General features: G+C 37.9%; 1 protein-coding gene and 1 pseudogene across 3 annotated transcripts; both read left to right on the top strand.

Annotated features, from left to right (window-relative positions):
- Positions 1-10485: 10485 nt before the first annotated feature.
- ZNF32 (zinc finger protein 32) lies at positions 10486-15287 on the top strand. 3 transcript variants are annotated; one of them, XM_006908379.3, is made up of 3 exons: positions 10486-10563; positions 12907-13046; positions 14345-15287. In XM_006908379.3, exons 2-3 carry the CDS (start codon positions 12977-12979, stop codon positions 15094-15096), a joined length of 822 nt encoding a protein of 273 aa, XP_006908441.1. In that variant the 5' UTR covers positions 10486-10563; positions 12907-12976; the 3' UTR covers positions 15097-15287. The 3 variants fall into 3 exon arrangements, with proteins under 3 accessions (XP_006908441.1, XP_015442098.1, XP_024900103.1); XM_015586612.2 differs by having other exon boundaries at positions 10537-10661; XM_025044335.1 differs by lacking the exon at positions 10486-10563 and having other exon boundaries at positions 12907-13050.
- A 10903-nt stretch (positions 15288-26190) lies between these two features.
- LOC102882877 overlaps positions 26191-27092 on the top strand; it is a 2733-nt pseudogene continuing 1831 nt past the window's right edge.

The raw sequence follows: 27092 nt of genomic DNA, 5'->3' as shown, positions 1-27092 counted from the left end.
GTATGTTCGAGGAAAAGCAATTAACTGCTGTGTGGGTTGATTTCTTGACTCTCTATTCTGGTCTATTGGTTTGTCTATTCTTATGCCAATAAGCACTGCTTTTATTACTTAGTTTACAGTAACTCTTGAAATCAGTTAAGTAAGTTCTCTAACTTTGTTTCTTTTTTAAAGATTGTCTTAGCTATTCTATATCCTTTGCTTTTCTCTATGAATTTTTAGTATCAGCTTGTCTATGTCTACAGGAAAGTCTTGCTGGACTTAGATCATAATTCCATTGAGTCTTTATATACATTCCAGAAGAACTGCAGTTGTAACTATATTGAATCTTATAATCCATAAACATGGCATGCGTCTCCACTTACTTAGATCTGCCTTAATTTTTCTCAGCAATATTTTGTAGCTTTTAGTATAGAGATCTTGTACATAGTTTGTTAAATTTCTTCCTAGATATTTGATGCTGTTGATGCTATTATCAATAGTACTTTTATTTCATTTTCTAATTCTTTGTTGCCATTATGTATGAATACAATTAATTGTTTATTGACTTTGTGTCCTGTGATCTTACCAAATTCAAGTATTATTCTAGTGGTTTTATTTTTATATTCCATAGGATTTTCTACATACATAATCTTGTCAGTGACTAATGACAGTTTCACTACTTCTTTTCCAATCTGTATGCTTTGGCAACTATGAGGATTGGAATGAGTATGGGGGAGGTGGGTTGGAGGGCTGAGTGAAAAAGCTGAAAGGATTAAGAAGTATAAGTTGACAGTTACGAAATAGTCCCGGGGATGTAAAATACAATATAGGGAATATAGTCAATAATATTGCAATGACTATGTGTGGTGTCATGTCAGGTGGGTACTAGACTTATCAGAAGGATCACTTTGTAAGTTATATAAATATCTAACCACTATACAGCACACCTGAAACTAATATAATCAACTATAACTTAAATTTTTTATTTAAAAAATAATAAGAAGAAAAGATGTTAAGAGGAAAATAAAAGAATGAGTATGGGAGGCATTGGGATTATTGATCAAATATTCATTTACTAAATATTATTTGAAGACTTGCTACATGTATGACACTGCTCAGTAATGAAGAGGGTTCACAGATGCACTGGGGCAAGATCTTATTCTCATCATCAAGAGGACACATGAATATAACTATTACTATTGCAGCATAGTCAGGCACAAGGATGATAAAATACATACTGATAAAGTGCTGTGGGACGTCAAAGAAAGAAAGACTAGTTTTAGGAACACTGCATCACATGAAACCCTTATGTTCCCAGACAGCTTTATGTTTTTCACAAAGTGAAACCTTACTACCAGAATTAACCTTCACAGCTACATGACACAGGCAAGGTTGTTGTCATTACTTGAAGCATTTAAAATTATCTGTCCAAAGTTGCAGAATGATGGATCTATATCATGTATGTAATTTTTATATTTGTATACTTTCCACCATTAGGCTAAAGATGACCTTTGGAAGTTATTTAATGATAAAAATCCTTAGGCTGAAAAGGAACTTTGATGAACCTCTTTTCAGACTTGGTTCTGCTCTTCTGGTAGGACTCTGCTTTCTTGGGGCATGGATGACATGGTAGGTATCAGTTAATTCTGCCCCTCTGGATTTCTGAAGCACTTTTAGCACAGAGAAGAGAAGCAAAGTCCCTCCATGCCCAGCACTCCTCCAGTGGACTTTAACAAGTCTGAGCTAGCATCATTTTTCTGTTCAGAAATCCACTATTTGTTTCCTAGAAACTATATCAATTTTCCAATTCATGCTATAAATTCATGTCTTTTTCTTTTCCATCAGATCCCTAGGATCCTAATTTTGATGTTCCCTCTGATGGAGCATGGGCAAACCATAATATCCTTGATCTCTTCCTTCCAAACACTAGCATTTAAGCCTGGAGCAGGCTTGCTCCTCCAAGTCTGCCATTAAAATAAACAGTCCAGAACTCACCCAGATCTTTCCAGGGAAAAAAAGGAAAACAGAAAAATAAATTTTAAAACTACCATGCCCTCTGGTGGTCCTGAGTGAAATTAGACACTGAAATACCTATTAAATGTCTCAAAAGTACTTGAGTTACAGCAATTAATCATAATATTTGGTTATAATTTTACAAAATAAATTATATCTTTGCCATACTCTTTCTTAATTATAGTATTGTTTGTACATATTAATTTTCTTCATCATGTTTTACGTCATCAGATTTTTTAGTGAATTGCCTTTTCTCAGATTTATCATTTTCAGATTTCTTTCTAATTTATTTCTTCTTTTATTAATATTATTTTTATTTTATATTTCTTTGAATCACCTTTTCCAAGAAATGTAAGTTGGATGTTTTCTTTTTTGTTTTTTCTTTTTCTTTATTGATGATAAAACACTTTTGTAATTTTTCATTTGAATATTTCTTCAATAAATATTCTTATATAGTGTTGTCATTTAATAAACATTATGTTTCTATATTCTCTAAATTCCCATTTTATCCAATTACTATTTGAGAGAGAATTGAGCAAGTTTTAAAAGATACAATATTGTAATTCCTATTGAAACATTCATTGTTATTACTTTTGCTACACTGTGGAAAGTTTTTATAGCCTGTAAGATTTTTCCTTATTTTTTGTAATGTGTTAGTTCTTTTTATGTCATAATGAATTATAATACTTTGTAAAAGTTTTAGACACTGGAAAGGCTTTAAAGCTCAGAGTTTCTCAGTGATTAATTTTATTTTATCGTTTTTTAATCTATATCTAACTTTTGCCAACTTTACTTAATATAAACTGATAATGATAAACTCAAATTTCTAAGTAGTATATTTCACCAAATATTTCTTAAATCTAAATTTTATGTCTTTATGTCAAAAAGTAACAAAATTCATAGTCTTAAAAATATTGTTTTTAATATTGATCATAATTTTGTTAAATGCTGCATATATATAGCCAAATTCCAATGACTAAACAATGCTTTTTTTATATATTAATATTAATGTCAGTGCCTCTGTTCATATTTTATAAAGCCTTTTGGGTTATTTTGTTTCAGGTGCAGTCCAAAGAACATCCTGCCAAGGAAACCTAGTAAGCTGGAAGGAGCAAAACACTTACAGTCAGACCTGGGCAGAATCCCTGATTGACCACTTAGTGGTTGTGAGACCTTGAACACATGGTGGACACCTTTCTAAGGTTGGGGGAATGGCAATGCCTACCATATCAAATTGTTGTGAGGATTAAATTATATGTAACATACATAAATGTCTACAAAGATGCATCTATTTCCAAGAGCATCACCAAAGCCTCAAAAGTTCACAAACCCCGAAAAAGCAGCATCTGGCCTCGGCAAGCCCTGTACCTCTTGATGAACAATTCAAAGCCCGGCACTAGCAGCAGCAGTCCTCCGTACATGGCTTGGCCTCTCAAGGCACCTCTAAGTCCAGTACAGTGGTGGCTATCTTTGGGTTGCTTGGTGGCTCATGCCAGGTGGCCCCAGGCCAGGCATAGTCTGCAGCTGAACTTGGCCTGCAGCCAACCCCTCCCAGGAGGCCCCTGAGTCAGCACATCTGGCCACGTCTGACCATGCCAGACACCATCCAGAGCCACATCCAAGGATGACACACCCAAAAGGCAGACTGAGGAGGCACCAGAGCCCTGTGAAAGCCAGTCCTGCTCCAATGGGTCAGTCCCTGCACAACAGCTCCACCACTGTAGTCACAACCAGCCCTCCCAACAAATCAGCCCAGGGGTCAATCCCTCCCATTGACATGCAAACAGCAACCAAGGTTCAACTACAACAGGTGGGCACACACAACCCACAAAAGAGACACACCTGGAGTACCCAGCTCAGGCGACTAGGGAGAATGCTCCACTGGAACCCATCAGACACCTATTATATAAGGCCACTCTACTAAGACCAGAGCAACCCTGTCTAATACATAGAAACAAATACAGGGAGGCGGCCAAAATGGGGAGACAAAAAAAAAAATATATCCTAAATGAAAGAACAGAAAAATAACTAAACAAAATGGAGACAAGCAATCCAGCAGATGCACAGTTCAAAACTTGGTATAAAGATGCTCAATAAATTTCGAGGAAGAGTAGATGAACTCAGTGAGAACTTTAACAAAGGGATAGGACACATACAAATGGCAGTAGAAAACATAAAAAAGAACCAGTCAGAAATGTAGAATACAATATCTGAAATGAAGAATACATTAGAGGGAATCAACAGTAGATTAAATGAAGCAGAAGATCGAATCAGCAATTTGGAAGCTAAAGCAGCAGAAAACACCCAATCAGAATAGCAACAAGAAAAATAATCCCAGAAAATGAGGATAGTTTAAGGGGCCTCTAGGCCAACATTAAGCGTATCAACATTTGCATTATAGAGGTATCAGAAGGAGAAGAGAGAAAACAAGAAATTGAGAACCTCTTTGAAGAAATGACAGAAAACTTCCCTATCTTTGCAAAGGAAATAGACATGTAAGCCCAGAAAAAACAGAGAGTTCCAAACAAGATGAACCCAAAGAGGCCCACACCAAGACACATCATAATTAAAATGCCAAAGGTTAAAGACAAAAAGAGAATCTTAAAAGCAGCAAAAGAAAAGCAGTAAGTTACCTACAAGTGATCTCCCATAAGACCGTCAGCTGATTTCTCAACAGAAACTTTTCAGACCAGAAGGGACTGGCATGAAATAGTCATAATGATGAAAAGCAAGGGCTTACAAACAAGATGACTGTACCCAGTAAAGCTATCATTTAAAATTAAAAGAGAGAACACGAGCTTCCCAGACAAGATAAAGTTAAAGGAGTTTGTCACCACAAAACCAGTATTACAAAAAATATTAGAGGGACTCAAATTTTTTTTTAAAAAAGGAAAAGGACAAAGAAAGAGAAGGAGAAAGAGAGGGAGTGGGAGAAAGAAGGAGAAGGAGGAGAAGAAGAAAAAATCAAAAACATGAATAATAAAATGGCAATAGCTGCATATCTATCAACAATGACTTTAAATGTAAATAGATGCTCCAATCAAAGGACATAGGGTGGCTGAGTGGATAAGAAAATAAGACCCTTACATATGTTGCCCACAAGAGACCTATTCACTTCAGATCAAAAGACACACAGAGACTAAAATTAAAGGATGGAAAAAAGATATTTCATGAAAATAAAAATGAAAAAAATAAAAGCTGGGATAGCAATATTTATATCAGACAAGACAGGCTTTAAAACAAAGGTTGTAACAAGAGACAAAGATCAGTAATCTTACTTCTGAGTATTTAACTAAAGAAATCCAAAATACTACTTCAAAGGGATACATGAATCCCTATGTTTATTTAGCATTATTTACAATATCCACGACGTGGAGGCAACCTCGATGTTCATCAATGACTGAATGAAGAAAGAAGAGGAATCTAAAGAACAAAATAAATGGACAAACAAAACAGAAACAAATTCATAGATACAGAAAACATTTTGATGGTTTGCCAGATGAGAGGGATGTTGGCAGGGATGAGTGAAAACGGAGAAGCGATAAAGAAGTACAAATTGGCAGTTACAAAATAGTCATGGGGATGTAAATTATAGCATAAAGAATAATATTGTAATAACTATGTGTAGTATCAGATGGATACTAGATTTATCAGAGTGATCACTTCATAAGTAATTTAAATGTATAATCACTATGTTGTACACCTGAAATTAATATAATATTGTATGTCAACTGTAATTGAAAAATAATTTTTAATATCTTTTTAAAATTCAGCCAAGGGAAAAAGCGCATAGGGCAGAGTCCAGGAAAAGCATCAGACATGAAACTCCAAGTGTCCTCTCCTCATGGAGTCAGGACAGCATTTCTTTCCCAGTATTAATGTGTGGCAATACTCGCATAATTTTGCCAACCAGAGAACCTTGCTCAAGCTTTGGTGTCCGGAGCATTTATTTTGGCTCCACCATCACAAACATGATTAATTGTCAATATGGCTCACCTCAGTCTCCAGTCCCCAACCCCTCTGTAATCAACTGATAGATACACTATGAACCAAAGCCCCAACCTACATCACATTGTTACTACCTGAAGTGTCCAGATCCCATCCTAAGACTATCTAGTATGGCAGCCTGCACTCTAAATCACATTTTTAAACTATCTAGTATGACCCAAGGCTGTCACGCAGATGAAGACCGACCCTCCCTATCAAGCACAACATTGCCAGAGTTTAAAGATCATCTCCCAGTGGCCAAAGATGGGTATCAGACATTTTTTTTTGGGGGGGGGGGCAAAGTTAAATTATTTACTACACAGTCATAAAAATCAGTTGTACTATTCTGAAATATGGTTGAAGCTTTTAAAGCCTTTGAAACTATCAACAGCATTTTTTACTTATTTTTTTAAAAAAATTCTTTTTTACTTCAGTTACAGTAAATAAATATAAAGCTAATTTTTAAGTTTGATTGGAAAAGAAAATGAATAAAGAAAAAAGAGAAGGAGGCAGATTATTTGTATGTCCCTATATTTATCTTGCATTTTAACATCATCACTACCAAGAGATTTTCTTTATCTTCTTCTTTAATATGGGAAAATGTCACAGGTCCCTGGATAATGGCATGATGGGTGAGGATAGGCTCTATTTAACAGGCAGAAAGGCTGAATGAAAAAAGATACTGCCAGTTACATGGTAGAAATAAACTGCAAGAATAAAATACTGTCTGAAGCCTGCACAAACAGCTTCCCTAAGAATAAACAATTTAGAGTTGAATAATTGAGGGAGTTATGAGTTTACAAAAGCAAAATGCACACTCTGGGCATCATAAAGGCTAAATTATTAGTTTCCCAAATTTACACATCATTGAAGAATAGTAAGATCGAACACAAGACGTGTTTACTCAGGGACAGAAGGAGCTGCAGAGCACAAGAATGGCTTGTCCAAGGAAAGGCCAGGATGACTTCCAGCTCTGAGAACTAGCTGTCAAGTCAAGACACACTTAGATGGCTTTAACCCAGAGTTCAAGAGAATTGCACTTAAGCACAGATATCTTTCTTTCTGGTGGCCCAGATACTTAAGCCTGGCCACGAGTAGAAGAAACCTGAGAGAAGGCCAGCTTTCTGCCAAGCACAGGCTTCCATGATGACATAGTGGGGTGGTTTCAGAAGGATGGGAAGACTAGTTAGTTCAGTGAATGCACAGAATAGTAAGATAGGGGGAATGTACAACACAGTTGTCAACAGATGACTAAAGGGGCTTGCATTTCTGACAGGGACTGGAGTAAACACGAACTTGAGGTATAATGAAAATTGTTCTAATAAACTCTTCCAGGAGAGCAGATCTTCATTCTAGACCCCAAGCCTTTGTTGAGATTATGGCAGCAAGTAAAGACCTTGAGCTTTCCTTGAGTATCATGCCATTTCATGGAAGCATCTGGAGAAAGACTCCCATTAAGGAGCTGGGAGTCCTTTCCAAGTCAATAATTCACATCAGAAACTTGGACACCAACCTTCATTCTACATTTAGGATACAATTATCTGATTTTTTTTTCCTGAGGAAAATATTATAGAAGTAATATATACATTTTTAGGATTTTTTTTCTTCCTGGCGCACCCGGGGAATGGTCCGTGGCTCCACCTGGGGTGCAAACCCAGGACCTTCTGCGTGTAAAGCAGACATGCTAACACTACTCTATGGAGCCACCTCTTTAGGACTTTTTGATACACATTAGCAAATGCCTAATCAGAATAATTGTCTCAATTTACATATGAATGAAAATGTCCATTTCCCCTAGTCCCCTTCGCAATTTTTGCCATTTAGTAGTTAGGGGAAATTTTTTGTTTCGATTGGTACTTTTTAAAAATCAATAGCAAATCTGGGTATTTTTCTCTAATTCTATGTTTTCTTTTGTGAGTTACCATTCTTTGCCAAATTTCTATTGAAATGTTTTTCTTCTTATTAATTTCCTTTTCTTATTAATATTTTCCCAGCTTGTTATGTGTTAACTTCATTTAGTAGTGGTTTTGACTCTAGTGTACGAAATCCAGCAATCTTATTCTTTATTGTTTCTGCCTTTGTTACCATGGTTAAGAAAATCTTTTCTATGCCAAAATTATAAAAATATTAATCCCTACGCTCTTCTGGGCCTTTTATGGATCTGGGTTGTACAATTTATATTCAATTCATCTGAAGACCTTCTTGGCATAAGAGTCGATAAACATTTAACTTTTTCTTTCCCTTAATTGTTAGCCTTTTGTCATAATGCCATTTATTGAATCATCTATTGTTCCCTAATGTTTTAAAATGCATGTGAAGTGGGGGAATAGTTCTTTGGCAATTTTTCGAATCACCCTGCTGCGCTTCCTCCTGTTGAGTGTGTGCCTTAAGATTCAGGTGGTTTTTGAGAACTGGGCCCCATGTAGGATCTGGGTAAAGACTAAATGTGTCTAGGGAGCATTGGATCTCATCATCTCCAATGCTACCCACTTTCTCCCCCACTTTCCTCAAACTCCTTAAGAAAATTTATGCAGATTAAAGTGAGATAAGTGTCTACAGTCCCCTTTAGAGCTATCTTTTCCCACCAAAGCGTTGTCATATATTTTCACAATGGGATCTAAAACTTGTCCTAATGTCCACAGCTGATCTCGACTTTAAAGGAACCCATATGCACAGAGTGATTTCTAGGTGCACAGTGCTGTTTATCAGAAGGAGAAATGACTGTGGATACTGGAAATTTGGGGGTGTTATGTGGCCTTATGACACAGCCTTCGAAGAGAAGGGAACAGAGACACCCATACAGCACTACTCAAACAGACAAGAGAACTGGCCTTTGCTGTGTACTCCCCGGGCTTTGAAAAATAAAAGTGTAGCTGCTCTAGAAATGAAAGAGAACGAACAATGATTGTGACCTGTACCCTGGCACCCTACCCCTTTCTCTCTCTGACTCTGGAACAAATGACAGGAGTAACCAAAGGGAGCTCTGCAGTAGTGCTGAGGGGCTTGTGCCGGGCAGGGAGCCTTCAGGGCAGTTTCTACTGCACACTCAGGACTTCTCTGCGAGACAGCTGCTGGCCCAGGGTTTGAGGAAGGTGACATGTTTGTCTTCTCAACTAGACTGTCAGCTCCTATAGCAATAACCAACATTTAGGAATCAACTTATTGCTTATGTCTTTGTATACTGTATGAAATTAAATTATTTTATTTTGTTACAGCAGATGAGTGGCTTTAGGGTAGAGGACAAGGACAAGAAAGAGGAAGAATTCATTATGAAAACTTCAATATTCTTCATTCAAAAGAATAAATCAGTTTCCAAGTGGGATTTCTGGAGGCAGAGATCCCAGAGAGGATACTGAGCATAAGAGCTCCAGGATGAGAGAAAACAAAGGCCATGGGAAAAAGGGAGGAAAGCCCCAGACAACAGCAGCTTAAGTCATCAGAAACTTTAACGCCATTTTCCCCTGTCCACATTCCCTCTTGGGAAGACCAGGATTATACAAAAGTGCATTTGAAGGAGGCTTAAGGCATTTTAGAGACCCTTTCTCTTCTGGGTGCTCAAAAGGAAACTTGCTCCCTCCCAGTATCATGCAACAGGGCCAAGGACTTGATTGCCTGTATTTTTGTGACTCTTCAAAGAAATCCCATGAAACAAAGCTCTAGCCCCAGGTGCTGAGTGAATTTCAGGGTTTACGATTTCTCAATGCTTCAGTCACATCTTCAGTTTAAAAAATATATATATAATTTCTTAACCTAGAAAATACTGTTTTCTCTCCATAATTCATTGGATACATGCAGAACGGATTTTCTGAGGTCACCCGTATACCTGCCTTTGCTCTGAGGGAACACGATAGGGCAGTTGCCTGGCCTATACCCTGGCCCTCCCTAAAAGTCTCCACCTGACCCTATCCTGGACTCCCTACCGGGTAAGAAGCCCGTCCAGAGTCCCGCAGCTAGTCAATGGTGGAGCCAACAAGCAAATTCAAGACAACTGCAAAGCCTGCTTTCCTACCCTTATCTGGTGCGAATTCTTACTAAAGGGAACAGAAGGAAAGAGCTCTCCACCACACCGAAGTATCCTCCTCCCAGGCCCTCTAAATTCTCCAGTGGTGTTCCGAGTTATCTTTTCCCACAGTCTATGACTGAAATATTTGCTCTTTGCTTCAAAGCCCTAATTACAGAACATGCAGTCTTTCTTCATGCACTGGGTCAGCATATAACCCCGAAGTATCTAAGACTTTATCAACCGACTTCTCAAGATTTTGTTTCCTTCCACGGTGCCCTGCAAGAATCCTAGAGTCCCGAGTTCCTGGCTCAGTGGACGGCTTCACCAGAAAGCCCGCTCTGCCCAGGCTCTTTGCGGAAAACTTCGCGCGCGCCTTAGGCTGGGGGCCGCAGAGAGCGGGTACCTGAGGGCGGTGAGTGCGCCGCCGAACTACGTTTCCCACAGTGCTCCGGAAAGTCAGGGCCGCCGAGGCCCGGGGCCTAGCGCGGAGCCTCCTGGGAGTTGTAGTCTAGTCCTCTAGCGTCGGGGCTGCTGTGGGCTCCGCGCCGGCCTTTGTCTATCTGCGGGCGCGCACCGCTGTGGTGAGTGAGGCCGCCGTCTGGGTCAGTGCGCCTGGGCGAGTTGGGACCATGCCCGCATGCCGTCGCCCCCGTGCCTTCCGCGGCCCTGAGCAGGCCAGGTTGTCTGGGGACCCGTGGGAGGCCACCCGCTGGGGAGAGGTTTGCGGCCCGCAGAGACAGGTCCAGCTGGACCAGAGAGCTGAGTGCTGAGGTCCGGCACACAGTGCAGGCTTGAGGGGCACGAGGCGGGAGGGAGAGTCAGCCACGAGAAGCAAGGGCCCCTCCGACCGCCGCTCTGCAGGTCGGGCGAGGAAGGTCCTGCACCCTAGAGACGCTGGAGGGGTTGGCCATAGGCAAGTGTACCTGGGGCCTGCTGTGAGGGTTTCAGAAGATGGACAGGGTACATGGAGTCTCTCTAGGGAGGGTAAATGGGAGAAAGGACAAAGTGGATTCAGCTGTGTGAAGATAATCACCTCTTCCCAGAATCTCCTAATCCTGAAACTCCCCCATGAGGTTCCGGAGACATCAGTCACCCCCTGTTTTCGTCCTCTCCTTTGAGGGCTTTCAACTTTAGGTCTTATATCTATAGGTCATGTCAGAGACCCTTCACATTTGGTTCTTTTATTCTCCCAGGAGCTACTTGATATGACACTGTTATTAACCTATTTAGTAAGTGAGGAAATGGAGTCAGGGCTGTTTGGTTACGTGCCCAAGGTCACATGGGGAAGTGGGGGGCCAAGCCTCTCAAAGCTTAATTCTGAGCTTTTCCAAAGGATAAATAGCCTTTCTGAGGGGAAAAGTAATATTTTCTATCATAAAGTCACATTTTCCAAAATCTTCAACAAATTAATTCCTCAGACATATGATCTAGGGAGAAAAATAAGACAATTTCCCTTTATTAATCAAGGAGGTTCCCTAGACACAGCTGAGTTGTTCACTTGTTGAAGAGCTCACAGTATGTGGAGAGGCAGAGCTCTACCCAATAATTCTGACCAAACTACCCAATAATTCTGACCAAACTCTATTTGCTGAATTCCCCAGGAAGAGAGTCCAGCCTCAGGTAGAAGGTGCCAGGTACTTTCCATTGACTCTTGGTGGATGTGCAGTTGTTGAGCAGTGACACCTTGAACTTCCAAATGAATGTCCTGTAGCATCCTGGCAGTGTGATAGGGGATTCCTTTGTAGCTTGTACTCCAAATTGGAGATGAGTCCTCCAATAAGAGTTTAAAATGCCTCTCCAGTCATCACAAGTAGCAGAATATATAGTTGACAAGAAGACCAGGTGCTTCAATTAACAAAACGAAGAATTATAGCATCACACTGCTATTTCATTAAATTAGGAGGCCAGCATTTTAATGGAATATATTAACAAAGGTTGCATATTGAACCACGGTATAAAGTGTAAGAATTCAGTAATTAGGGTCCTGAAGTAAGAAGAGAATATTCCAAATAAATAAATAAATAAATAAAAGTGGGAAAGGATAATATAGGGCAAGAGTATTCCTAGGATCTAGAAAAAGTAGCGTAAAGTCTGATCAAGCCCTGTTCTATTCTGTTCCATTTTATAAGAATTCCCACCAGCTCCTTAGTGAGTAGGAACTAGAGAATTGTATAGTGTGAGGGCATAGGCTTTGGATCCAGAGAACCTTAGATTTGAATCTTCCATCTTGAGTCCTTACTGACTTTGAGAATTTGGGCAAGTTGCTCACTCTAGTTAGAATGCCTTGGGCTCAGTTTTGGAGTTCAAAGTAGGTCTTTTCTAAGTATTGACAAGTATTTATACTTTCCTCCAAACTGGTATTTTCATATCTTGAAGAATAGGAGAGGGGAGGGTCTGGATGTGGACTCTCCTAAGAATGACTTAAAGGTAACATATGCAATCTCTTATTCTGTCCTTATAACCCAGAGGGAACTGGAGAGGAGACCTGGAGCCATTTCCATCATACAACCAATCATGAAGCCTGAAATGCTGAGTTTTTAGATTCTGAATTTCTTTGGAGGCTATCCAAAATAGCAAATGGTTAGAAAATGGAAGAAGTGGAAAACACCAATTACATACCAAGGCTAAGGAACAAATAGAAGTGACCATTATGGCAGGAAGAGATACATGTTATGTATTCTCTCTTTTTCCACCTCTTGCTTCCTCCTGGGATCATTTGTGTGTGGTCATGGTACTTTTCAGCCTATTTTGCAGTTACGTTATAGGTGGTGACTAATATTACATCAGGCAATCCAGAGGTCTTCTATTTACTCATACCCCAAACTGGAGTTCCTGTTGATTTTATCCTTTTCACTCATTACTTCTCCTGACCTTTCCTGTTTTTGGTTGGTTGGTTGATTTTTGATTTTTTTTTTCCTCGCCAGGGGCTCAAGAACAGCCGATGGAAGCATCATATGAAGAAGTGGTGATTAAGCTCATACAGCAGGAGTGGATATGTTTGGATTTCCAACAGCTACCCTGCTGGACTGTCATGGAAGATATGCCCAGAATGTAGCATTTTTCAGTGAGTGAGTTGGTTGATTGTTGGGTTACTCTCAGCTCACATATTCAGTGCCCCTGTCCTCAGCACTGGTCGGCAGGCCGAAAAAGCAGAGGAGACATTCCTTTGATGGAGCTCACTGTTCTGGAGGTTACAGGAAAGCCTGCAAGCTGGAGTTAGAAATAACAGTAGAAACTGCAGAACAATTCTGATGGAGGTAAACTTAAGGTAGTCTATCAGAATTAATGAACAGCTTTAAATCTCAGTGCAGTCACTAAGTGAGGAAAAGTAAGGCAGGAGAACACTGAGAAAATCTCCTAGGATGACTCCAGGAAAATTGTTAATAGTGATAAAATGGACCCATATTTAAAGGGCAGTAGGGGGTTCAGGTGCAAGGCAATATTGGAAAATACTGTCAGCTGCATAGGAAATGTTTGAGAATAATTTCCAAACCAAAATTGGTTTCACCACAGCTTAGTGACTGAAATAGCATGAATTTTAAAGGAAAAATTTCCTTGGATCAGATTATATAATTGTTCTGGCTTAATCTGTGATATCAGATAAGTTATTTAACTTCCTTAAACTCAGGGTCTTCATCTGTAAAATGGGACAATAAGCTCTACACTGCAGGGTTGCGGAGATTAGAGATAATAGGTGTAAAGTACCAAGGATTCTACTACATATTTTCAGATGTCATGGAGCTTACTCCATTGTCAGGAGAGCAGACTAGTGCAGAAGTGAATTTCTCATGAAGCTAATGAAATCTAAGTTTCAGGAACCTTCACTTGTATTGGTCTCTTCAAAGCCCTGTTCTTACTTTTATATATATATTTTTTTGATGGAGTGCCTCCAAAATTTTAAAGCTTTAGGCCGTACACGACCTGGATCCACACCTATTTGGAATCAGATAAAACTTGGGTATGGGGCTCTATGTAATCCTGTATAGTTTTCTTAACTTTTCTGAGTCTGTTTTCTTATCTATAAGATGGAGATGTTCACATCTATTTCTAAAGATTATTTGGGAGGCTAAATAAAACAATATAGAAGCAGTACACTGCTGTGGAGCAGGCCTGTGTTTGAATCTCAGCTTTACGCATACCTACCTGCGTAAAGGTTGTCATGACCTTTGACAACCTCCCTGTGCTCTCATTTCTTTGCCTGTAACAATCTCATTGGATTGTTTTCAGGATTAAATTATCTATGCAAAGTTCACAGTATGATGTCTGGCAGTTAATGAACACTCAGAGCATTGTTTCTTTTTCCCTGTTCTACTCACTCAGCATATTGGTGCATCTTACATGACTTTCCTCTCATTTTACCAGATGTGATGACAGAAGCCCACCACAAATATGATCACTCTGAGGCCACAGGATCCTCAAGCTGGGATTTCCAGAATTCTTTCAGAAGAGAGAAGCTGGAACAAAAATCCACAGATCCTAAGACACTACATGAAGATTCACCTGGAGTAAGACAGAGGATCTATGAGTGCCAGGAATGTGGAAAATCCTTCAGGCAAAAGGGTAGTCTAACGTTACATGAAAGAATCCACACTGGTCAAAAGCCCTTTGAGTGTAACCATTGCGGAAAAAGCTTCAGGGCCAAAGGCAATCTTGTTACACATCAGCGAATACACACAGGAGAGAAGCCCTATCAGTGCAAGGAGTGTGGTAAAAGCTTTAGTCAACGAGGTAGTCTGGCTGTTCATGAAAGGCTCCACACTGGACAGAAACCCTACGAGTGTGCTATTTGTCAGAGAAGCTTCAGAAATCAGAGTAATCTTGCTGTTCATAGAAGAGTTCACAGTGGTGAGAAGCCCTATAGATGTGATCAGTGTGGAAAGGCCTTCAGTCAGAAAGGAAGCTTAATTGTTCACATGAGAGTCCATACAGGCCTGAAACCCTATGCCTGCGCACAATGCAGAAAGAGTTTCCATACCAGGGGAAATTGTATCCTGCATGGCAAAATCCACACAGGAGAGACACCATATTTGTGTGGCCAATGTGGGAAAAGCTTCACTCAGAGAGGGAGTCTGTCTGTGCACCAGCGAAGCTGCTCACAAAGACTCACCCTTTGACCACTCTCTTCAGAGAGAATTCTCTTTATGAATTAAGAGTATAAAATCCTCAGATCAAACAGCCTATCCAGTTCTATGCAGTGAATGGAGATTCCTTCAGAAAGGCCATCATTGGGTAGGGCAAACTAACTTATCTCGTTTCCCCTAAATGAGTATGAAAAATAAATGTCTTGTTTATTATCATTATCATATATGTTTTGTAATTTCTGTCAGTTTATTTTGACCTAATTTCCAAAGGTACTTCCATTAATCTAGTGCACACTTGGAGATTGTTCTGTGTGTACAGATTTAAAATTTTAGGTGAAACCATCAGCCTTTAGAAAAAAAAAAAAAAAAACAGCCACTTATCAATCCCAAGGTTCTTTTCTTTTCTACATATTCAAATTTATCTTATTTCGCGTTCAAGATTACTGGGCACATTCCATAAGACAAATCTAACTAAATCCTCTTACTGAACATTGTATTACCTGGGTGATACCCCCAATAACCTAACAGAGGCCCTATCCTTTCCTTACAAAGAAAAAGTTTCCTTTTTAAGCCTGCAAAGTTTGGAGTCTGTGCACCGTAATTTACTCCAATCTTCCACTGCTAACTGGGATAGAAATAATTTGCCTACAGCCAAAGAGAATAAAACTACCATCTGCGCAATATTTTGAAAATTCTAAGCCTATTATCATGGCTCTATTAAACTGACTCCTCCCTGGGAGACACAGTAACATTCACTCCTTTTTGACAACAGTAGTAATATCTCAGGGTGAGGTCACCTAGAAAGGACAGGTGTCCTTATTACTAAGCCTAGATTTATTGTCAATAATGAAGTTCCTGTCCTCTAACAATACTATCCTCTTCCTCCTACACACACACACATACACACACGGATAATATATTTTCTTACCTCTAATAGATGAGAGTTGAAGAATATTGGAGAGAAAATTTTAGTTTTGAGGAGAGAATTTTTTTTTAATCAGCCCACTTCTAAATTTTTATGCTAAATATTTATGTAATTAAAATGATGATGAAGACTTCCAGGAAGGATGATGGAGTGGGTAAATGGTGCTCACCTCCTCACATGACCATATCAAAATTACAACTAAATTATAAACAACCACTCTTGAGAACCACCTGGAGATGACCTGAACAGAACATCTATAACTAAATATAAAAAGCCACTGAGACTGGTAGGAGTGGTAGTGATACAAAACAGGTTGGGCCACACGCATGTGTGGTGGTTAGGGATTAGGAGGGATATCTCAGCCTGCAGAGGCCCCCGTGAGGAGTGAAAGATCGCAGACCCACACTAGAATCCCCAGCCCAGAACACCAGTGCCAGGAAGAGGAGTCCCCACAACATCTGGCTGTGAAAAATCAGTGGCGATTCCATTCGGGTGGGACAGGGCTGATGTAGATGCAGATGTCCCTCTTAATGGGCCAAAGCACAGGCTTAATCACCCACAAACATTAGTCCCAAGCTCTAGCGAAGGCACAGCAAAGTGCCAGGGACATATGGGGAGGAACTGAATTGTCTGGCTTCAAGACAAGTGCTGGAGTGGTAGCTCTCTCAAAGACAGAATTCTGGCAGGCACCATTGTTCCTTTGTTGAGACCTCCCCACACACCTGCAGGCACAGTTGGCACCAAATCCGAGGCTCCATTAACCTGGCTAACATTGCTTGCCCCACCCTGGTGACTCCCTGAGACCTAATCACTCCCAACTCGAGCACCAGCCTGAACCTCTTTCAGAGGCTTTTCTACACAAGCGACCAACCTTGGTTTATGTTGCACACTTTCCTAAAATCTCTCAAAGGTCTACAAACCCAAACAAGCAGTGTCAGGCCTCACCATGCCCCGTACCTCTTGCTAAGCAGGCCCAAGCCCAACACTAATGGCTAAGTTTTCAGCATAGCCTCTCCCAGGTGCTTCCAAGCCAAGAACAAGCAGCCACCAACTGCAGATCATTTTGCCCCAGGGTAGGACACAGTCAGTGGCTAAACTTGACCTGCACCAGAGCCCCTCCCAGAACAAACACACCCAGTGGCTGGCTTTAGATCACACAAGAGCACCACCTGACTAGCTCCACAAATGATACAATTAGTGGTAGGACTCAGCAGGCACTAGAGCCCAGCTAAAGTAACTCCCACTCTGTGGGGTTAGTCCCCAAACAACAGCTTGTCTGTTGTAGTCAGAACCAGTCCTCACAGCCAGTTAGCCTGAAGGTCAATCCCATCCACTGACATGACAACAACAATCAAGGCTCAACTACAACAAGAGGGCACATACAACCTACCCAGGTACATTCCTAGAGCACCGAGCTCAGATGACCAGGAAGATGGTGCCATTGAGTACCACGGGACACTTAATACATGATGCCATCCTGCCAAGATGGGGAGACATAGCATATCTACATAAGACATATAAACAAACACAAGGTTTCAGCCAAAAAAGTAGACAAACATGTCTCAAATGAAAAAAAAAAAAATCCCAAAATATAACTAAATGAAATGGAGACAAGAAATCTACTTGTTCAGAGTTCAAAACACTGGTTATAAGGGTACTCAACAAACTTAGGAAAAGAATAGAAGAAATCAATGAGAACTTCAACAAAGAGTTAGAAAACATAAAAGTGAAACAGAAATAAAAAATACAATAACTAAAATGAAGAATACATTCAATAGCATCAACAGCAGATTAGAAGAAGTAAACAACTGAATCAGCAATTTGGAAGACAAAATAGTGAAAAACACCCGATAGAAACAGAAAAAGAAAAAAGAAAAGAAAGAAAAAGAATTTTTAGAAATAAAGATAGTTTAAGAGACCTCTGGAACAATACCAAGTGTAACAACACTCACATCACAGGAGTACCAGAAGGCAGAGAGAGCAAGGGATTTAAAAAAACAATAACTGAAATTCCCTAACCTGGCAATAGAAATAGATATACAACTCCAAGAAGTGCAGAGTGTCCCAAACAAGATGAACTCAAACGAGCCAACACCAAGACTCACTGTAATTAAAATACCAAAGGTTAAAGACAGAGAATCATAAAAGCAGCAAGATAAAAGCACTCAGTTACCTACAAAAGCACTCTCATTAAACTGTCAGCTGATTACTCAACAAAAATTTGCAGACCGGGGAACTGGCATGAAATATTCTAAGTGATGAAAAGCAAGAAACTACAACCAAGATGACTCTATCCAGCAACACTATCATTTAAAATTGAAGGAGACATATAAACTTTCCAGATGAAAAAAATAAAGAAGTTCATCACCACAAGAAATGTTAAAAAGGAATCCTTTAGGGAAAAAGGAAAAAAGGTTAAAATATGAATAATAAAACAGCAATAACTACATACCCATTAATAATTACTTTCAATGTAAATGGGTTAAATGCTCTAATCAAAAGACAGGGTGGCTGAGTAGAAAAACTTTTAAAAATAGACCCATAGATATACTGCCTACAAGAGACCAACTTCAGATTGAAAGACACACACAAGCTCAAAGTAAAGGAATGGGAAAAATTATTTCATGCAAGTGGAAATGGGAAAAGAAAGCTGGGATAGCAATATTTATATCAGACAAAAGAGACTTTAAAACAAATACTAGAACAAGAGACAAAGAATGACACTTTATAATGATAAAGGCATCAATCCAACAAGAAAATGTAACCCTTGTAAGTATTTACACATTCTACATGGGAGCACTTACAGATAAAAAGCAAATATTGATGGACATAAAGGGAGACATCAATGGTAAGACAGTACTAGTAGAGGATATCAATGGATAATCATCCAGAGGAAAAAAAAATCAAGAAAACAGCAGCCTTAAATGACATATTAGATCAGATGGATTCAACTGATATTTTTAGAACATTTCACCCCAAAGCAGCAGAATATATATTCTTTTCACGTGCATTTTCCAAGCTACACAACATGTTAGATCACAAAACAATTCTCAATAAATTTAAGAAGATTGAAATAATATCAAGCATCTTCTCTGACCACAATAGTATGAAACTAGAATACGATTACAAGAGAAAAAAAAAATACGTGAAAGTAAAATAACATGCTACTAAACAATAAATAGGTTAACAATGAGATCAAGGAAGAAATCAGAAGATACCTTGAGACGAATGAAAGTAAAAATACAATGACCCAAAACCTATGGGAAAGAGCCAAAGCAGTTCTATGAGCAAAATTTATAGCAATGCAGACCTATCTGCAGAAATATAACCTTACACTAAAGAAACTAGGAAAAGAACAGCAAACAAAGCCCGAAGTGAGTAGAATGAATGAAACAATAAAGATCAGAGCAGTAGTAAATGAAAGAGTCTAAAAAAATACAAAAGATCAATTAAACATAAAATACAAATGATCAATGAAACGACGAGCTTGTTCTTTGAAAAGATAAACAAACTTGATAAACTTGTAACTAGACTTAACAAGAAAAAAGAGAGAGGACCTAAATAAATAAAATAAGAAATGAAAGAGATGTGACAATCAACACCACAGAAATGCAAAGAATTATAAGAAAATACTACAAAGAATTATATGCCAACAAAATGGATACTCTGAAAGAAACTGATACATTTCCAAAAACATACAATCTTCCAAGTCTGAGTCAAGAAGAAACAGAAAATCTGAATAGACCAATTACTACAAACAAAATCAAATCGGTATCAAGAGATACCCAAAAAAAAAAAATTTCTGAATGAAAAGGCTTCAGAGGTTTATGTTATTGAACATTCGAAGAATCAACACCTTTTCAAACTAGTCCAAAAAATTCAAGGAAAGGATCACGAACATATTATGTGACCAGCATTACCCTGATTCCAAAACCAAGCAAAGACATATTTTTTAAAAATTATAGACCAATTTTCTTGAGATGCAAAAGACCTCAACAAAATATTAGCAAACCGATTTCAGCAATACATTAGAAAGACCATACACCATGATCAAATGGGATTTATTCATTTAATACAAGGTTGGATCCATATCTGCAAATCAATTAACTTGATGCATCGCATAAACAAAATGAAGAATTAAAATCACATGATCATATCAATAGATGCAGAAAAAGCATTTGACAAAATTGAGCCTCCATTTGTGATAAAAACTCTCAGCAAAATGGAAATAGAAGGAACATACCTCAACATAATAAAGGCTATAAATGACAAACCCAAGCTAACATCGCACTCAATGGAGAAAAGCTAAAACTGTTTTCCTTAAGATCAGACATAAGACAAGGATGTCCATTTACACCACTTTTATTCAACATAGGATTGGAAATCTTAGCCACAGTAATTAGAAAAGAAAGAGAAATAAAAGGCATCTAAATTGGAAAGAAAGAAGTAAAACTGTCATTATTTGCAGATGACCTGATACTATATAGAGAGAACCCAAAAGACTCCACCAAAAAACTATTAAAACTGATAATTGAATTCAGTAAAGTAGCAGGATACAAAATTAATATTTAGAAATCAGTTACATTTCTATACACCAATAATAAATTATCAGAAAGAGAAATTAAGAAAACAATTCCATTTAAAAATGCATAAAAATACCTAGGAATAAACTTAACCAAAGAGATAAAAGAATTGTACTAGGAAAGTTATCAGTCATTGAAGAAAGAAATTGAAGGAGACACAAATAAATGGAAATATTTACTGTGCTCATGGATAGGAAAGAATTAAATTGTTAAATGTCCATACTACCCAAAACCATCTATAAATTCAATGAAACTCTATCAATATCCTAACAGCATTTTTCACAGAATTGGAACAAAAATCCAAAAAATTTATATAGAATCCTGAGAAATAAGAACAAAATAGAAAGTAGCATAATGCCTGACATCAAACTATACTACAAGGCTATAATAATCAAAATAGCATGGTATTGGCACAAAAACAGATACATAGATCAATGGAATAGAATAGAGAGCCCAAAAATAAACCCATGCCTATGTGGTCAATTAGTTTATGACAAGGAGACAAGACTATACGATGAGCAAAATACAGTCTAATCAATATGGTGTTGGGAAAACTGGACAGATACATGCAAAAAAAAAAAATTAAACCAGACCACCTTCTTACATCATATTCAAGAATAAACTCAAAATAGATTAAAGACTTAAATGTAAGACCCGAAACCATAAAACTCCTAGAAGAAAACACAGGCAATAAACTGTCTGACATTGCTCTTAGTAATATTTTTTTCTGTTATATCTCATTGGACAAGGGAAACAAAAGAAAAATAAACAAATGGGACTACATCAAATTAACAGGTTTTTGCATAGCAAAGTAACCATCACCAAAACAAAAAGACAACCTACTGACTAGGAGAAGATACATCCAATAAAGGGTTAATATTCAAAATTTATAAAGAATTCATATAGTTCAACACCAAAAGAACAATCTTTTTAAAAAGGCAGAAGACCTACATAGATATTTCTCCAAAGATGACATAGAGATGACCAACAGACATATGAAAATATGTTCAATGTCACTAATCATCAGAGAAATGCAAATTAAAACCACAACGACATATCTTCTCACATTTGTCAGAATGGCTCTCATCAATAAAACAAAGGAGAAGTGGGGAAAAACACTCACTGCCACGACCTGCATGGCTAGAGTGCTAATATACCTGGGGGGAGGGGGAAGGGGAGCAACGGAAGATGAAGAAAAACACAGAGACATAATATAAGAAAAGCTGGGGCCAGGTGGGACACTGCGTTCTAATGGAGATACAGTGACCCTGAAGCAGCTCAGCATGTTTATTATATGCAGCTAAGAATCAAGGAGGGGATGGGAGTCTTGTTCTCGGAACTTGAAACTCGATGGCAACAATAATCTCCCGAAGGCCTGTCTGTACCCATCTATCTGTGCTAACCTTCAAGCAGCCACCTGTTCTTTGCTTCTTTGCCTTTGGCAGATTGCTACACAGTCAGGCATGACTTTGCCAATGGTCTTTATTTGCTTCTCAGCCCTTGGCAGATTGCAACTCAGACAATCGTGGCTTTGCCAATACTTTTGACCATAGGTCCTGACTCAGGCTTTGGCCACAGGTCTGACTCAGGTCCGGCTCTCTACAATCCACAAATGTTGGTGAGATTGTGGAGAAAAGGGAACTCCTGTGCACTGTTTGTGGATTTCCAAATTGGTATAGCCACTATAGAAAACAGGTTCTGAAGGTTCCTCAAAAAATTTAAAAGAGAACTACCTTATGACCCAGCAATTGCACTTATGGGTATTTATCAAAGAAAATCAAAACACTAATTCAAAAAATATATATGTACCCCTATGTTCACTGCAGCTCTGTTTACAATAGCCAAAATATGGAAATAACCTAAGTGCCCATCAATAGACAATTGGATAAAGAGGTGGTACATACATAAAATAGAATATTACTCAGCCATAAAAAGAAATGAAATCTTACATATTACCATTTAATGACATGGATGGACCTAGAGGGCATTATGCTAAGAAACAAACTTATAGATACAGAGAACAAACTGGTGATTACTAGGTGGGAGGGAAGTTGGGGTGCTGGGTGAAAAAATTGAAGGGATTAAGAAGTACAAATTGGTAGTTACAAAAAACATTAGTGGAGATTTGAAGCACAGCATAGGGAATATAGTCAATATGTATAGTGCCAGGTGGGTACTAGAGTAACTGGGGGGATAACTTTATAAATTATACAAATGTCTAACCATTATGCCATATAGCTGAAATGAATATAAACAATATTAAATGTAAACTCTAATTGAAAAAAAAAATTTTAAGTAGCCAGTGGGAGAAACAAGTAGAAAGATGTTCACTACAGCATCATATGTAATAGCAAAAAAAAAAAAAATGAACCGATGCATTAGTATATTCTTATGATGAAATAGTATGTGAAAGAAAACTAGAATGAACTAAAACTTCAATAGATTTCAGAATATAATATTGAATAAAATATCAGTGACACATAAAAAACAAGCTTTTGAGACAAAAATAAAAAGCTAAAGCAGTTCATCAACACCAAATCAGTATTACAAAAAATGTTAGAGAGACTTCTTAGGAGAAAGAAGAAGAAGAAGGGGGATGAGGAGGGACGGGGAAGAGGAGGAGAAAGAAGAAAGATTAAAAATATGAATATTTAAATGGCAATAACTACATATCTAGCAACAAGTACTTTAAATGTAAATGGATTAAATGCTCCAATCAAAAGATAGAGTGGCTGAATGGACAGAAAAGACTCTTACATATGCTTCCTACAAGAGATTCACTTCAGATCAAAAGACACACAGACTGAAAGTAAAGGGGTGGAAAAGATCTTTCATGAAAATGGAAACAAACAAAATAAGCTGGCGTAGCAATACTTACACTAGACAAAATAAACTTTAAAGCAAAGACTATAACAAGAGACAAAGAAGGACCCAGTAATCTCACTTTCAGGTATTTATCCAATCAAACCCAAAACACTACTTCTAAGGGACATGTGAATCTATATGTTCACTGTAGCAATATTTACAATAGTTAAGATATTGAGGCAACCTGGGTGCTCATCAATAGATGAATGAATAAAGAGGTGGTACACATATACAATGGACTATAATCACAAAAAAGAATGAAATCTTGCCATCTGCAACTACATGGGTGACCTAGAGGGTATCGTGCTAAGTGGAGTAAGTCAAACAAATGCCATATGATTTACTTGTGTGTGGAGTCTAAGAAACAAAATCAACAAACAAACAAAACAAAAACAAATTCATAGATACAGAGAACATTTTGATGGTTGCCAGATGAGAGAAGTGCTCGGGGGAGTGGGTGAAAAAGGGGAAGAGATTAAGAAGCACAAATTGGTCATGGGGATATAAACTATAGCATAAACAATATAGCCAATAATATTGTAATAACGATATATGGTGTCAGGTAGGTACTAGGTTTATCAGGATAATCACTTCGTAAGATATATAAATGTCTAATCACCATGTTGTACACCTGAAACTAAAATAATATTGTATGCCAACTGTAATAGAAAAATAAAACTTATTAAACAATAAAATAAAATAAAAGACATGACTTGCCAAAAAAAGAAATAGAAAAGTTTGTGGCCCTATATCTACTAAATAAATTTAATTTGCAATTAAATGCTTTCATACAAAGTAGACTATAGGCCAAAATGGCTTTATTAATAAAGACTAACAAACATTCTAGTAAAAAAATAAAATAATCCCTATTTATATTGTTGAAATAAGAGAATATGCCCAAATCATTTTATGAAGTATTACTCTAACCCCAAAATCAAAGATATCACAAGAAAACTATAGACTAACATCCCTCATGAACATAGACACAAAATTTTAGCAAATTGAATCAATTGAAACAATCCATAAAAATGCCTCATCACAAATGTATAAGTATATTAAATATGTGATGCATCATAACAAAGTGTGGCGTAAAATTAATATGCATTGCAAAAATCTAAATTTTGCCCCAATACAGTACCATACAGTACTCCCAAGTAAACACGCAAATGTTTTTTGTCTACCTGCAATCTCCAGAGATAATATGGTGATGTGTGTGTGCATGTGTGCATGTATACAGTCAGTCTTCATTATTTATGGATTCCAAATTTGCAAATAAATGGCCTCAAGTGTAATGCTGAAGTGCCAACTAGTGTTCCTAAGCATAAGAGCTTATGGTGTGCTTTATGGAAAAATCGTGAGTGTTATATGAGCTATTCAGGAATAAGTTATACTACTGTTGGTCATGAGTTCAATGTTAATGAATATATATATCAAATAAGTTGTCTTTAAATAGAAACATACATAAAACAAGGTAATTTGTTGACCAGTTGATAAAAATATTGTGACCAGAAGCTTCCAGGAACCTAACTTTATATTTCTCCTAGGAGCAATGTTTATTATTTACTAATTCAGTATTTACAGAGACTTTGTAGAACATAACTACTGTGAATAATGATAATTGACTATATATGTGTACATATAACATATATGTATACACACATATCTACTGTATAATCATATATACGTTATACATTATATGTTATATTTATATAAGTATATAGAATATAAAATATATTTAAAACAAATCATTAAATATCAAAATGTTAGATTAAGATGTTAAGATGCTAAAGTTTCTAATGAACCCAGGGTATGTCTTTTAAGTTAAGGCTGAGTAAACTAATGCTACTTAACTGCAAAATTTTACCCTGTTAAAACAAATATCTACCTGCCCACTGACTTTCACTATAAAATATCAATGTACTTGTGAAGTAGGAGTGATCTTATACAATAAAAATATAATAAAATTACACACCAGAAAGCCAAAAATATTTTATGTTAAATTATTTATAGAAAATAATTTTAAAATGAGAACTAATATTTATGGAACACTTACTTTTTGCTAGACACTGACCTAAGCCTTATATCTATGAGGTCTCACAGCAAAATTCTTGGATAACCGCAGGCTATAATTATCAGGAAACTGAAGTATAGAGTGATTAAATAAATTGTGCAAGGTTACATAGGTGGTTAGAGATTTTTTTAAAAGAATCAAATGGAAATTTTACAACTGAAAAATAAAATAAATTAAAAACTCATTAGGTAGGCTTAAAAGTAGAATGAATACATCAAAACAAAGAATCAGTAAACTTGAAGATAGACTAATAATATTTGCACAATCTGAATGACAGAAAGAAAATAGACTGAAAAGAAATAAGACAATAATGAAAGAGCTAACACTTGTATTATTGATGTTCCAGAAGAAAAGAGAATAAGGCTTTCATTATGTATACAAATATCGAATCATTATGTTGTACACCTGCAACTAATATGTTATATGTTAATAATTAATTAATAAGTAAGGCTGTATAGTTACTTGAAAAATTAATGGCTGAAAATCTCCCAAGTTTGGTGAAAGGCATAACCCTCCAGAATCAAGAAGGTGATTCAAGAGGCTGAGCAAAGCCCAAATAAATCCACATCATAATCAAACTTCAGAAACTCAAACACAAAGAAAAGAAATCTTGAAAGTAGCTAAAGACAAAATATTTTCTATAGTCAATGACTTGAATAATAGTGGATTTCTTATCAGAAGTCATGGAGACCAAAGGTAAATGGCACACATTTTTCAAATGTTGAAAGAACTCTCATCTCAGAATTTTATGCCCAGTGAAAATATCCTTCAGGAATAATGGGGGAAATCAAACATTTCTTTCAGGTAAAAGAAAGCTAAGAAGTAATTATACAATAATTAAAGTGATCATACAGTAAAGGGGAGAGGGCAAAGAGACCTTTATGGAGGTGTGACTATGACTTATTTCCTTAATAGAATACCACACATATGATCTACAACTTTACTTTTTTTCTTTAAAAATATCCTGAATTTGGGTGAGGAAAACGGAGGCACCATAGCCATGGTAGCCGTAGCGTCCAAGCAACCTGGCAAACCAAGTCAACAACAACCACCCAACAACCACCCGGCCAATCCCCACCCACAGCCCCCACCCCTGGCCCAGGGACCCAGGCACGTTCCATCCCATTCCCAACATCGTCTTTAAGACCTCTGTGGGCAGAAGTGGGGTGAAGCCGAGGAAGGGAAAAAAAGGCCTTAGTTGTTATCATTTTTTTTTACTGTTGGCATGGCAACACGGGAGTAATTTACTGAGCTACACACAGCCCTGCAGCCCTCCCAGCCACTACAGACCCAGACTCAGCCACCACCACTGCCATCAACAGCACCCTAGCACCCCCCAGCCACGCCCCCCCACCCCAGTATGTCACGGAGCTGCAGAGCCTCCGGCCTCAGGCACAACCACCTGGCAGCCAGCAGCAATGCCTGACAGAGCTCCCAGCTGCCCTCAACCCTCAAAGCCGGCCAGTACTCCCAGCCCATCCCCAGTGTCCCAGCAGTACATTGTGGTCACCATCTCAGAAGGTGCCGCTCAGGCCAGTGAGACTGTGTCAGAGGCCAGTCCCAGCTCCATAGCCAGTGAGACTTG

Source organism: Pteropus alecto, unplaced genomic scaffold (genome assembly GCF_000325575.1).
Source record: "Pteropus alecto unplaced genomic scaffold, ASM32557v1 scaffold333, whole genome shotgun sequence".
NCBI classification, from domain to species: domain Eukaryota; kingdom Metazoa; phylum Chordata; class Mammalia; order Chiroptera; family Pteropodidae; genus Pteropus; species Pteropus alecto.
Note: the sequence above shows the minus strand (reverse complement) of the source record. Positions and strands in the feature narration are given on the sequence as shown.